The sequence below is a fragment of the Recurvomyces mirabilis genome, assembly GCF_035927965.1.
Source record: "Recurvomyces mirabilis strain CCFEE 5264 chromosome Unknown scaffold_36, whole genome shotgun sequence".
Lineage (NCBI taxonomy): Eukaryota > Fungi > Ascomycota > Dothideomycetes > Mycosphaerellales > Teratosphaeriaceae > Recurvomyces > Recurvomyces mirabilis.
In genome coordinates this window covers 92,407-105,753 of record NW_027041970.1, presented here as the reverse complement: position 1 = coordinate 105,753, position 13,347 = coordinate 92,407, and the positions used below count along the sequence as shown (strand labels likewise).

Below are 13,347 nucleotides of genomic sequence, written 5' to 3'. Positions count from 1 at the left end.
CACACGGCCCGCAGCACGACACGTGGGATGCCGTGGGTACATCGTTACATTGCCTTCCGATTCTGCGTTTTCATCGCCATGCACAGTCTGGAAACAGGTCTGCCAGGCTGCTTGTATCTCAACGCCATAATCTGCTCGCTGGAATGTCGACATGCCGCCTGCGCGCACTGCACGGCGACAGGAGCCAGCAAGCTGTGAGAGTTGCAGGAAAAAGAAGCTACGCTGCGATCGCAACTTTCCCTGCAGTAACTGCTCCGGCCGGTCGATAGTATGCAGCTTCGAGGGTCGCAGAGCGCTTACACCTGGCGATGATCTTCAGGGCGATGAGTTGACCGAGCTTCGAACAGAGAATGCTCGGATGCAGGAGAGGTTGCGGAGACTGGAGGCCGTAGTCTTTGCTAAAGATGAGCCTCCCACGACTGCAACTGGATCCTCCTCGGTCGTGGACTTTCCCGTGCGACATGTAACGACCACATCGAGTCCCGATACTGAATCAGCCAACGGATATGGAGAGATAGTAAAGGAGTTGGAGAGCTTCGGTTACCAGGACTCAACCACACTTCTGCGTGTCGCCCAGAGTCTCACGCCACAGATCGATACACTAGCGAATATCGTGCTCCGCACATCGTCCAACTCACTCGCGATAATCCTTCTGCCACGTTTTGAGGAATCCCTCCTTCTAATACAGCGGTGGCGTGAACATTTGGACGCACTCGAGCACATTCTTCATGTTCCCACGGTCAAGAAGAATACTGCTGTATTATTTGACGCCATTGCTGCTGGTCTGCCACTCTCTGCGCCGATGTATAGCTCTTTGGCAGTATTACTTGCAGTCATAGCTAACATCACCGAGTACTGGACACTCGGTGGGGATGATAAGGACTCAATATTTCCGTCTAGAGCGGCTGCTCTTACCGTCGCAAAGTACTGGCTACGATCGGGTTTGGACGTCCTGGAGCAAGTGTGGCGGACCACTGGTCCGGATGTTGGTACAATCCAAGCCAAAATTCTGTTCATGTTCTTCATCTTCCACATGGAGGGGTTCTCAGTCAAGGGCCGTCACATGATGTCGAGTGCCGTGTCGGATGCCCGGAATATTGGGCTTCACATGACCGACGCACCGCGCAGTAAGGTGCGAGGGACAACTCAGGACGAGATCATAGATGCTGAAATACGTAGGAGAGTATGGTGGCATCTAGTCAGTACCGACTGGAGTGCGGCTCTGCTTGTTGGCCCATATGATGGCGTTTACACGGTTCATCCGCATCACATGCAAGTGAAGAGACCTAGAAACATCACCGACGAAGATCTTGCAACCAAGCCAGCAGACTTCGAGAGACCGGCCACTGAGCTTACATCTACGACTTACTACCTGTCCCGCATTGTACTTGGTAGTATCTGCCGAGAAGTCGCAGACACACTCATGCAGATGCAAAGTGCCTCAGATATCTCTTCGATACCATACGGTCGTATACTTGCCCTTGACCGGAAGTTTGTGGAGCTGATCGAGGGACTTCCGGAGACACTGCGTCTCGAAGGCGATATTGTCTTGAAACCGAGCCAGGTAGACACCGGCTCCAGAAATGGCCCAAATATCAAGCAGAGATACTTCACTTATCTCACGACCGAGGCTCGACGCTGCAAGCTCCATCTACCCTACCTCTTCCGCGTGCAACAGAACCCTGATTACACTTTCTCTCGCGAGACATGTCTACAGTCTGCACGCAACATTCTAAGGCTGCGACGAGTCTTGCCTTCCGAAATATCAAACCTGCCTTGCTCGGTCAAGATGACTGGCCTCTTACACCACTTCTGCTGCGCCATCATAATACTGGTCATGGACTTGTGCGTGAACAAGTCTGCCAACGACGCCGATGATGCAATGCGTAAGGAGGAGATCGTCTCCGCCTGCAAGCTCGTCGAGGACGCTAAGGAGACCTCTCCTGTAGCTGCGTCCTTTTCCGGATCCGTCGACCTCATCCTCAGCAGACATAACATTCAGCTGCGCCCACGGAATCATGGTGGGATGGGTTCGCCCAGGATCTCTAAATGTGCTCAAGGCAAGGTACCTGCATTTGGTGCTGGTTTCTTTCCACCTAGTCTTGACAGGAGCGTACAGGTACAAGACGCGCCAGACTATGATATAGATATGAATATCGACTTCGATGCATTGTGGCAGAGCTATCTCGATTTCGACTCTGGACTAGGCTGGGATGGCTCACTGGACATGGATGGATCTGCGTTCACAATCTCCGGCGCCTGACTCTCTGATACTGTTGGGGAATCTTCTACAATGTACCCGTGATATGCGTGCTGTGAGCGATCCCAGCACAGTACCGGGTAATCCTCATGGAGGTTTGTGGATATCGGTGCAGGACTGGTCGAATTTCAAGCCCTGTTCATGCCAAATCAGACATTGACAGGAGTCATAGCCCCCTGAGGAATCGCGATCCTTATCATTCATGTCAGCACCACTCCAAGTCAAGTGGCCATTGCTTTCATCATACGACGGCAGACTTCTGTTCGGAGTCGTAGTCGTCGTATATGCGCAGATCAGCAAAGATTCACCCTCCGGCCAACGAGTGGTCAATGGCGATCTGCCTTCTATAGTCTGTAGAGAGCGCTTCAAAATGCGTTTCCCTACCAGATACGCCACTTCACGTCGATCGGCAACTCTAAAAAATGGAAGAGACAGCCAGCCATGCGTCCCGTGAGATTCTCGAACGTCAGGCAGTGAGGAGATCGATTACCCCGATCGTAGCATTCCTTTGGTCGGCTTTCATTCCGCCCGTGGACTCTCCGCGGTTCCTCCGTGTCTCCGCGGACTGTCCTTGGCTCGTACTGACCTACCTTGCCATCTCGTCCCTCTTCAAAACGACAGCAGCATCCAATCGATGATACAAGCAGAGAGCCTCCAAAGACATTCGGTCACTGCATTGCGAAAGGCAGCTCTATACAATGGCACCAAATGCGACAGCCGTGGAAAGTGTCCCACAAGCTGAGCAAGAGATTGACCACACTACAGACGATCCCAGCTTGGAAGCAGTAGTTCCAGAACTCACGTAGGCCCTCCTATCGTCACCCTCATAGAAGATACTAAACATATATCGCAGTTGGCGATCTGGCCTAGCAGCTGCCGGCTCAGCGCTCGCCTACTTCTTCACGGTCGGCCTGCAAAATGCCTTTGGCATCTTCCAAGAGTATTACACGAGCTACTATCTCAAAGGCGAATCAAACTTCAAGATCTCTTGGCTGGGTTCATTCACGATCTTCACCATGTTCATCTTCGCTCCTGGTGTTGGAATACTTGCGGACAAGGTCGGGCCACTCATCCCCGTCTCGCTGGGTTCCGTCCTCCTGCTTGTTGCGATTTTCATGACATCGCTTTGTCGTCAATACTATCAATTCTTTCTCGCACAGGGCGTACTTCTTGGGATTGGGATGAGCTTCATCGCTATACCGGCTTCTGGCATGGTCCCGAGATACTTCAAGAGAAATCGAGGTCTGGCGACGGGCATCACAGTCGCAGGGTCATCATTGGGAGGTATAATCTGGCCGATAGCATTCAATCAGATGCTACACCATGATGGGATCGGGTTTCCATGGGCGATGCGCATTGCTGGGTTCGTCATGATCCCGCTTTGTATCATCTGCATCTTGACTATTCGGATGCCCGCTGTACCAAAGAAGCAGAGCGATGTCGTTGTGGAAGGTGTGACTTTTGCAGGCAGCGAAAAGGGAGCTCCGGAGAAGAAGAAGGATCTGAGTGTTCTACGCAAACCGCCCTTCGTGCTCCTCTGTCTTGTAAGCACACAAAGCTGTACGCTTTCTGCGCGAGTCGCACTGCTAACCAGTCATCAGGGCCTCTTCTTCGGCATTTTCGGCTTCTTCATTCCAATTTTCTACGTTTCGACATACGCAGTCCACATTGGCATGTCATCTTCATTGGCCTTCTACTTAGTGTCCATCGTCAACGGCGCATCTCTATTCGGTCGTATACTTCCAGGTATCGTCGGCGATCACCTTGGTAGATTCAACATGCTCGCCTTCTCCATGTTCGCTGCGAGCATCGTAGCTTTCTGTTGGACGGCAGCGACAAGTGTTGCAGGTCTAGTTGTATGGACTGTTGTTTTCGGCTTCACTTCCGGCGTGAGTATCCTGGCCACGGAATGCGCTGTGCATACCGTCACTGACAATCTCTCCAGGCTATCTTGAGTCTTCAACTGGCTTGTGCAACCACTCTCGCCGATGCTGACTCTGCGGGTGCTGCTGTTGGTACAGTAATGGGCGCGGTATCTCTTGCGTAAGTACCCTGGCTCTGTGATCACTTAGACGACGCTTATTGTTATCACAGGACACTTTTTGGTCCTCCGGTAGCTGGCGAGCTTATCAAATATGGCTATATCGCTCTTGCTGGATGGGCTGGAAGCTGCCTTATGGTCGGTGCGGCACTGATTGCTGCATCTCGATTGGTACAGAGTCGGAGCTTGACCGCGAGGATTTGAGCGACTGTCAATTTAGTGGTGCTCCATACATCATCGTCCGCCTCTCTGTGGATTCGGATGGTCTTGTGAGGCATTGTCGCTGCCATACAGATCCGTGGTCCCATGTGAGTGGCTGTGTGAGAGGACTACGAAGGGCTTCCAGCACTAGCTTAGTCGAGGAATACAGTTGAGAAACGGATATGCTCGAATACTCTTCACCCCGTTGTGCTACGCTCGCTACCGCGGGCCATTCACTCAGTTGTATCGTCATCTCGAATATCGCATTGTTTGTACAATGCTGGAAGTTATTACATACGCAAGCTCTCGTGAAGTCGCCCTCTTTTTGTTGACCTTGGATCGGTAAATCTATGACACTCGCCATGGCGTCGTGCGTAGTCGTCGGCCGAAGTCCAAAATAAGCCTCGGACTTATGCAGCCATGTCGATCATAGAGCAGAGCTAGAATTGTAACATGTTCTTGGCAGTGCATGGCATGAGGTCAGGGTTCCAGCCGTTGCACGTGTGAGCTCGCCGCTCTGCAGGCGCTCGCCCTGTCCACGAGGTATGTTGATCTCTGCAGCCAAGGTCATAACTCCGCCCCCCAAGAGAGCTGTGGAGAATTGGAATCATGGCTAATAAGGTATAGTACGACCGGACTAGTGGTGTTATTGCATAGCCATGCAGCCCTGCATGGTATGGCAGCGCATGGCATAAATTGCCGCCCCCGATCGCGGAGGACCTGAAGGAGTTTAGGCGGACATATCTTTCTGTTCAAGCCAAATCACTTTGGGCATTGCCCGCGCCACCTTGGTTGGCAATATGTCGGTGTAGACATGATTACAACGCAGGACCCAGATCGCGCTCTTTTTCCTTTGCCGTCGCCAGCGTACCAGAATGTCACTGAGTCGAGGGAGGAAAGGATAGATTCTAGCTTTCTGATAATCGCGAATACGAAGAGACCTTCACGTGCATATTGATTAGTCGTGCATAGTAAATATTGGTACTCCTGCCCAATCCCTTCTTTCGATTAAATGCCTATTGAGGCGTCGTCATACTGTGGGGTCGTCTTCACCTCTGAGCCAACAGCATGTCTCACGGTTCAATTCTACTCAATCTCTCTCCTTAGCAGCAAAAGTCTCACTGCGACACTGACTCTTACAGCTTTCCACCAATAGCCGACGATCGATCTTGCTAGGCGTTGTTGGCGTCGTGATCCCGTCCTCCGCTGAGAGTCTATACCACCTACTCCATCGAGTAATGATCAGTTGCGTGCAAAGAAGCTTGCTACGCCACTACGGTCTTTACATCGCCCAAAGCCCGACATCTTCGCTGCCAAGACTCGGCCTTCAATCCTACGAGCCTTTCGATCTACATGCTGCGCCTTGCGGTGGATTTTTTATGCTGAATTGAGTGCAACAATGCTCGCGCCTTTATAACAAGATATCCACGGACTGCCGTAGGTAAAGCATAGTGTGAAACGACATCACTGGACCCTCCCATGAACCTGGACAGCAAGCCTACCGGCGCAATGGAGCACGCTTCACCAGAGGACTATGCCAGCGATGGGGATCTCTCAACCGGAGAGGATCAGGAAGTGAAGTTGGAGGACTCTAACGCATCACCGTCTAATGGCACCCATGGGACAGGCTTGCATGCGCCGGGCATCAAGGCGCATATGCAGAAGCGGAGACGAGTGACCCGAGCGTGTGATGAGTGTAGAAGAAAGAAGATCAAGTGTGACGGCAAACAGCCTTGCACCCATTGCACGGTCTACAGTTATGGTGAGTGGCTTGTGATGTATGCTGCCAAGACGCAACGCTGACCATGTACTAGATTGCACCTACGACCAACCTTCAAACCGTAGACGCAACCCAGCGCCGCAGTATGTCGAGAACCTGGAACACCGAGTGCATCGTGCCGAGACCTTACTCCATATCCTTATACCGAACCTCGACCTAAATGACCCAGGCATTGAAGCAGCTGTCGCGCAAGGATGGATCCCTGGAGCCCCAGGTCGTGGCAACCCTACTGCTCTGAACACTGCTTCAGTAGCTCCGCCCGTGCAAGATGCTGGCATCGAGAAGAACAAGTCCGATACAAATCTAGAATCAATGGTACGAGCAGTGGCACAGATAGACATGGATGAACAAGGTCACTGGGATTATCATGGACACTCTTCCGGTCTGAGCTTTGTGCGGCGCATGCGAGAACAGCTCGGCGATCTTATGGGACCAGACACAAAGGCGACACCGTTTGTGAAATCTCGACCAATGTCACAGCTGCTGGAATCGCCACGGTCTACTCTGGACTCTCCCAGTGGTGGTGATATATCACCCGGCGCTGCTACCGACCTGCCACCTCAAGGTTATGCGCGAGAGATCTGCGGATATGCTGTCAATGATGCAGCTGTCCTCTTACGAGTCGTACATGCGCCCAGCTTCTGGAAGTCCTTCGACGGGCTGTATAACAAGCCGCCCGAGCAGTTCACTAACGCGGATAACACGTTCTTGCCACTCTATCATACCGCAATGGCACTTGGCCATCTCTTCTGCAAGGACGAGGCTGGATCTCTCGACCAGCGAGGCTATGAAAACGCTATCCAACAGGGCTTCATCCATTTCAGGACCGCCAGGCAACTCATGGACATCGCAGACTGTCGAGATCTAACTTCGATACAAGCTGTCATGTTCATGATCATATTCTTGCAATCTTCGGCAAAGCTCTCACAGTGTTACGCTTACGTTGGCGTTGCCTTGCGTTCTGCTCTGCGCATGGGTCTGCATCGGTCCCACGCTGGCAACTTCACGCCCATTGAGGCCGAGACGCGAAAGCGTGTTTTCTGGATCGTGCGGAAAATGGACATCTACGTCGGCGCGATGCTTGGCCTGCCACAAACTCTGAGCGACGACGATATCGACCAGGAATTCCCGCTCGAGATCGACGATGAGTACATCACCGACGATGGCATCCTGCCCATGCCGGAAGGCACAGTGTCATTGATGACGGCTTTCAACGCGCATACAAGACTGGTCGTACTTCTATCCAAGATCGTGCGCAAAGTTTACCCGATCAAGACCCAAGATACACCAGACAAGTCGTACTCCGTGCCATTCTCTGTGATTCGCGAGATCGAGAGCGATTTGGAGGAGTGGAAGAACAGTCTGCCACCAATATTGAACCCGTGCCAAGCGCCAACACGATACATCAGGGTGCAGCAACTCCTCCGGTTATCCTACGCCCATGCGCAGGTCATGCTCTATCGGCCGTTCCTTCACTACGTGGCAATGGAAAAGCGCTCTAGCCCGGTCGATCAGAGAGCCTATGCCTGCGCTGCCTCGTACGTCAATGTTTCGCGCAACATTGTCCACATCGTTACGCAGATGAAGCAGAAAGGTCTACTCAACGGCGCACATTGGTTCATCATGTACACCTCCTTCTTCGCCATCTTGTCGCTGGTCTACTTTGCTGCTGAGAATCCGGACAACGCTACCACGCAGGCAGTGATGAAGGATGCGCTGGAAGGCAGACGCTGCCTGGCATCATTGGCTAGACGGAGTATGGCAGCTGATCGGTGCACGGCGACACTCAATGGCATCTTTCAGAGACTGCCAGACTGGATGCAAGAAGGACAGCAAAACCCGCTAATCACACGAAAGCGCCAATTCGACTCCTCGACTCACGATACACCACCACCAATTAACACGCAAGCCTCGAGAAGCCATCCTGATGTCTCTGTCGTGGGACGCGGTCGTGGCGTACCAATTGCCAACGGGCAAGTCCGCAGAGCCAGCACATTCCCTCGACATGGTGTCACCGGTGTGCAAATGCCTGTCTCGAGCTCACCAACCTCGCTCGATGCATCATGGCCATCAGGTGCCTCATCTTTCGGACCCCAAACCCCCGTCTCCGGCAGCTTCGACACCGGGTCCATGGCCCGCTGGACTGATCAGAACATGCTGAATGGTATCAATCAACTCATGCCCCAGAACTTCTCGAACCCAGCATTACCCGACCTCTCCGCCATGATCTTCCCAACTGCAGACGAACCTTTCGGGTATCCAAACCAGCCCCTCACGACGTTTGAGAATAATCAGCAGTTTGCCAAGAATACCCAATACACGAGCAACAACCAACCGAACTTCAATCTCGATTCTACGGTACCCATGGCACCGAGGCCGGATTCGAGGGGACGCGACGATAATATCGAAGCGCAATTCTTTGCTTTACCACCTTACATGCAAGAGCAACAACGACGACAGCTACAGCAGCAGCGGCAAGATCTGAGTTTCGCCACCAGTAACGGCCTGCCTGCTTTCTCGAATCATCAAGGCATGGCTGGTATGCAGATGTCGAATGGAGGTCTGGGTAACAATAATATCGATGGGACTGGTGCTGGTGACGGGAACAATAATCAGTGGATGCAGCAGGCGGCAACGCAGAGTTACGGGAACCTGGATATTCAGAATCTATTCGGCGGGTCCGAGTGGAACCCCATGGTGCATGGTTTGCATGGTTTTCCGAGTCAATAGTGAGCAGTGGGTGCGCACATGGTATGAGGATTCTAGATACTGAGAGAAGGGTAAAGGAGAGGATGGAGTCTAAGTAAGGAGGTGACAGGTGGTGGTCACGGTAGCTCAATGGGAGCACATGGCGTTTATGATATGATATTGGTTGTTGTAATATGAAGAAAATGATACCCATGGGCAAAATGGCATGGCGTTGAGAGGGATTGGTAAACAGGCTCAGGCTTGTCGGATGTATACTCGTGCGTCGTATATGATAGCCTACTTAACTAGATGTATTTCCGACTGTTATTATCTTTCTTTGCGTACTGTACGGTGGTACATTGTTGTATGGAATCTGCTGACCCCACCAAAAGCCAAAGCTTCTAGCGCCATGCCTCGAGCTCTCTGAACAAGCTGCAATCAGGAGCTGCATACATCCCATTTAGACATGTCGACGGCTTGATATCCTCACTGAGATGGCGAAGAAAACGTCTTGGAATCCGCTCGCCTTCGCGCCTACACAGGTGACCCTCATCTCCTCCGCCATCTACATCGCCCTCTTCGCTGTCTTGCTGTGGAGCCATTTCACGATCCCAAGTGCACCTAGCGATCCTACGCCGGTGCAGGGCGTTAACCTGACGCAGGCTTGGCTGGATCTGGATGTGGTTGGTGCGAGACTACATCCTCATGGAAGTCGTGCGAATGACGAGGTGAGGGAGTATTTGATCGGGAGGATCGAGGAGATTCTGGAGGGCAGTGGTGTCGGGTACAGTGTTGTTGGGGAGGAAGGAGAAGAGACAGGTGCGCTTGGCAAGGGAAAGGGTGGGCAGGAGAAGGATCGTGGGTCTAAAGATCCTAGCTGGAACGAGGGACATGCTACGCTGTGGAAATATGACCACGCCAATGCGACCTTCGAGGAGTCCTGGAGAAAACAGCCGTGGACGATATATACCGAGTCGAGCAACATCGTCGTCTACATTCGCGGCAAACAGGATGGCGAATGGGACTGGCGATCCGAGAAGAAATACTCCGGTCCCGGTGGCGTGTTAGTGAATGCACACTACGACAGCGTCTCAACAGGCTATGGCGCCACAGACGACGGGGTGGGAGTCATCACAGTATTACAACTCGTCTCGTACTTCACAACCCAAGGTCAACAACCCGAACACGGCGTCGTGGCCCTCTTGAACAACGGCGAGGAGAACGGGCTCTACGGCGCGCACGCCTACCTCAACCACCCCATCGCTTCCTTCGCTCACACTTTCCTCAACCTCGAAGGCGCCGGTGCCGGAGGGAAAGCCACCCTATTCCGTTCCACAGACGCCGAAGTGACATCTTTCTACGCTCGTTCGCCCTCGCCCTATGGCTCCATCGTCAGTGGCGATGGCTTCAAACAAGGGTTCATTCGTAGCGGGACAGACTACTCTGTCTTCACCGAAGCTCTCGGGATGAGAGGACTGGACGTCGCGTTCTTTGGGCCGAGAGCGAGGTATCACACCGATCAGGATGCGGCGAGGGAGGTTAGCGTCGATAGTCTGTTTCATATGCTTTCCGCTTCTCTTGAGACGATGAAGGGCCTCACGAGGTATGACGGGGATGAGTTTGCGGGTGGGATTACGAGAAGAGGCAAGATTGATCAAGGGAAGGGGTCTGTGGGCGTATGGTTCGATCTTTTCGGGCAGGCGTTCGCGGTCATGCAATTGACTACGCTTTTCGCGCTATCGGTTACCTTGCTGGTGGTTGGACCAGTCCTGCTCATTATTCTGGAGGCTATCCTGGCAAGAAACGATAAGTGGTACCTCCTTAGTCGAAAGAAGTACCTGCGCTCAGCCGACGACGATGAAGCTGTGCGGATCAACGGCATAAGAGGCTTCTTTCGCTTCCCTATCGCCTTTATTGCTGCGACAGCGGCTGTGGTGGCTTTGACATTCCTGCAGACGAAGATCAACCCCTACATCGTCTATTCCCACGAGTACGTGGTCTGGGCTGAACTCATCACAATCTGGTTCGCCGTATCGTGGTTTATACTCGCTGGAGGAGATCGAGTACGACCGACTGCTTTGCAGAGGATGTTCTGCCTAATCTGGCTGTACGTCCTCTCATGGATCGCTCTTGTCGCCGCTACAGTGGGTGAGAACAATTTCAAGCTCGGCTCGGGTTATTTCATCGTGATCTACAACGCTGCTGTTTTCGTTGCGCTTCTCACATCTTATCTTGAGCTCTTTGGACTACCCACCAAGCAAAAGTATGCTGAGCACGTGCTCGGCGTCACCTCGACAGACAACGACTCTATACGACCTGGCAGTCGATCGTCCCGAACTCTGCTCAGTCAAAGCCGTGAACGACCAGGTGCGTTAGACGGTGCTCGAGAAGAAGACGATGCAACCGAGCGCACCTCTCTCCTGCGCGGCAATAACAGCCGAAGCGGAGGCAAAACGCGACAAGCCGAAGAGGAGGGTCTAGAGGAGAGCGGAGATCCTTTCTTATCAAAGGCCTACGGAGACGAACAGGCATGGTCTAGCTCTCTCCTACAATGGACCTGGATCATCCAATTTCTGATCCTTGCACCTATCAATATCATCATTGTTGGCCAAATCGGACTCCTGGTCGTGGCGGGTATACATCAGACGCCCGCAGATGGCAATTCGGTCCTGAGCATCTACTTGATCATGGCAGTCATGACTATACTACTTCTCTTGCCTTTGACGCCGTTTGTGCATCGCTTCACGTACCAGGCCCCGACCCTGCTTTTTCTCGTATTCGCAGGATGTCTGGTCTACAACCTCATCGCCGACCCCTTCACACGAGATGCGAGGATGAAGTTCTACTTCCAACAACATCTCGATCTGGACACAGGAGTCAATAACGTCACGCTCAGAGGCCTTGATGGATATATCCAGGACATCATCTCCGACCTCCCAAGTGCTGCCGGAAGACCACTGAAATGTAGTCAGCATGATAAGGACGAATTGGTGACTTGTTCTTGGGCAGGTCTGGCGCCAAAGGTCATTCCTGAGGTTGTCAAGGGCGTGGCACCGTACAAAAACAAGACGAGATCTGGACCCGAGCCCTGGTTAGACTTCAATGCGACGGTCACGTCGAGTGACACCGCCACCTTCTCCCTTCGCGGCAAAGAGACAAAACAATGTAAGATCCTCTTCAACCAACCCGTCTCAGCAGTCAGCATACTCGGCACCTTGTCTTCCCATGAGTCCTCTCGGTCCACAGTAGGTGAGAACGGAAGCTCGGAGGTCCGGCTCTTCAGTCGCGATTGGGACAAAGTGTTCCGCGTAAATGTGACGTGGGAATCTGAGCACAAGGCCAAGGGACAGAGCGGAAAGGTGGTGTGTTTGTGGAGTGAGAGCGAGCATGGAGAGATCCCAGCTTTGGACGAGATCAAGAGGTTTGAGCCTGTTTGGGCGGCAGTCACGAAGGCGGGGGATGGGTTGGTTGAGGGGTCGAAGGAGTTCGAGCTGAGGTGATAGCTGGGGATGGGGCATGATGTGGGCTTGATAGGAGCAGGGGGAAATGCCTTGTACATATGTGCGGTCATGGTAATGTTTATGCAAGCTACATTGGACTGTTCAGGACTGCCTAGAGAGATCCGGTGAATCTTAAGGTTTGCTTCTGTCCTGTCCACGTCGTTTGCTGGGCATAGCTAGGCTGTCATGACGTGGCGAGTATGCATGGTATTAGCAAAGACCACCACGGTGCCCAGCGTATTCACACGACCCACCCGTGTGAGGTCTATCACGCATCAGCAGCCAATCTGGCATCAAGAAGGTGCCGGAAGTGGATCTGCTTACAGTGCATGGTGCTTCTAGGTCCCGCGTTGCACCGCAGTGCAGATATGAACGGTCAGCATCTATCATTTTGTCAAATCCATGGTCCCAATACCGTCTTGTAGCCTTCATTCTCATCTGGCTCCGAATGACTAGCTAAAGGTGCTTGAGCCCTGTGAGATCCATTTCAACCGGAGTCCGTCCGGCTTGTACAGCTCATGCGCGGACTCCAGCTTCGGCTCCGGCTCCTCGAGTCAATGGCCAGTCCGGGATCATGCATACAGACCTTGCACTCGACAATCGCTGCGTTGACCAGATTCAGCTCATGTCTTGCGGTCATAGTCTGGTACTCTGGCATGATTGGGGCTCACGAAGAGCGAGCTAAAGGAAGTGCAAAAAGCCGTCCTTGCAACGTCTATTTCGGGGAAGAGCTGAGGTGCGATGACCTTGCTTGGACTGCGGCGGAGAATGCACAGCCGAGACGTAAAAGGTATATCCACAACAAGTGCAGGACAGCAAGGTCATGTGGATGGTGGAAATCAAGAACCCGAAGATACGGTCAATGGCAGAAGCGCCG

The 13,347-nt window shown here is 52.8% G+C and overlaps 4 protein-coding genes across 4 annotated transcripts; all 4 read left to right on the top strand.

The window, feature by feature from the left end:
* Nucleotides 1-151: 151 nt before the first annotated feature.
* Nucleotides 152-2,263, top strand: LTS14_010036 (uncharacterized protein; the record flags this gene model as incomplete). Its single annotated transcript, XM_064842713.1, has 1 exon — nt 152-2,263. The coding sequence occupies one exon, from the start codon at nt 152-154 to the stop codon at nt 2,261-2,263; it is 2,112 nt and encodes a 703-aa protein (XP_064689710.1).
* A 695-nt stretch (nt 2,264-2,958) lies between these two features.
* Nucleotides 2,959-4,307, top strand: LTS14_010035 (uncharacterized protein; the record flags this gene model as incomplete). Its single annotated transcript, XM_064842712.1, has 4 exons — nt 2,959-3,062; nt 3,114-3,804; nt 3,862-4,149; nt 4,206-4,307. The coding sequence occupies 4 exons, from the start codon at nt 2,959-2,961 to the stop codon at nt 4,305-4,307; spliced, it is 1,185 nt and encodes a 394-aa protein (XP_064689709.1).
* Nucleotides 4,308-5,981: 1,674 nt separating this feature from the next.
* On the top strand, nt 5,982-9,012 carry GIN1_2 (Gypsy retrotransposon integrase-like protein 1; the record flags this gene model as incomplete). Its single annotated transcript, XM_064842711.1, has 2 exons — nt 5,982-6,264; nt 6,317-9,012. The coding sequence occupies 2 exons, from the start codon at nt 5,982-5,984 to the stop codon at nt 9,010-9,012; spliced, it is 2,979 nt and encodes a 992-aa protein (XP_064689708.1).
* A 452-nt stretch (nt 9,013-9,464) lies between these two features.
* On the top strand, nt 9,465-12,470 carry LTS14_010033 (uncharacterized protein; the record flags this gene model as incomplete). Its single annotated transcript, XM_064842710.1, has 1 exon — nt 9,465-12,470. One exon carries the CDS (start codon nt 9,465-9,467, stop codon nt 12,468-12,470), a length of 3,006 nt encoding a protein of 1,001 aa, XP_064689707.1.
* Nucleotides 12,471-13,347: the final 877 nt, after the last annotated feature.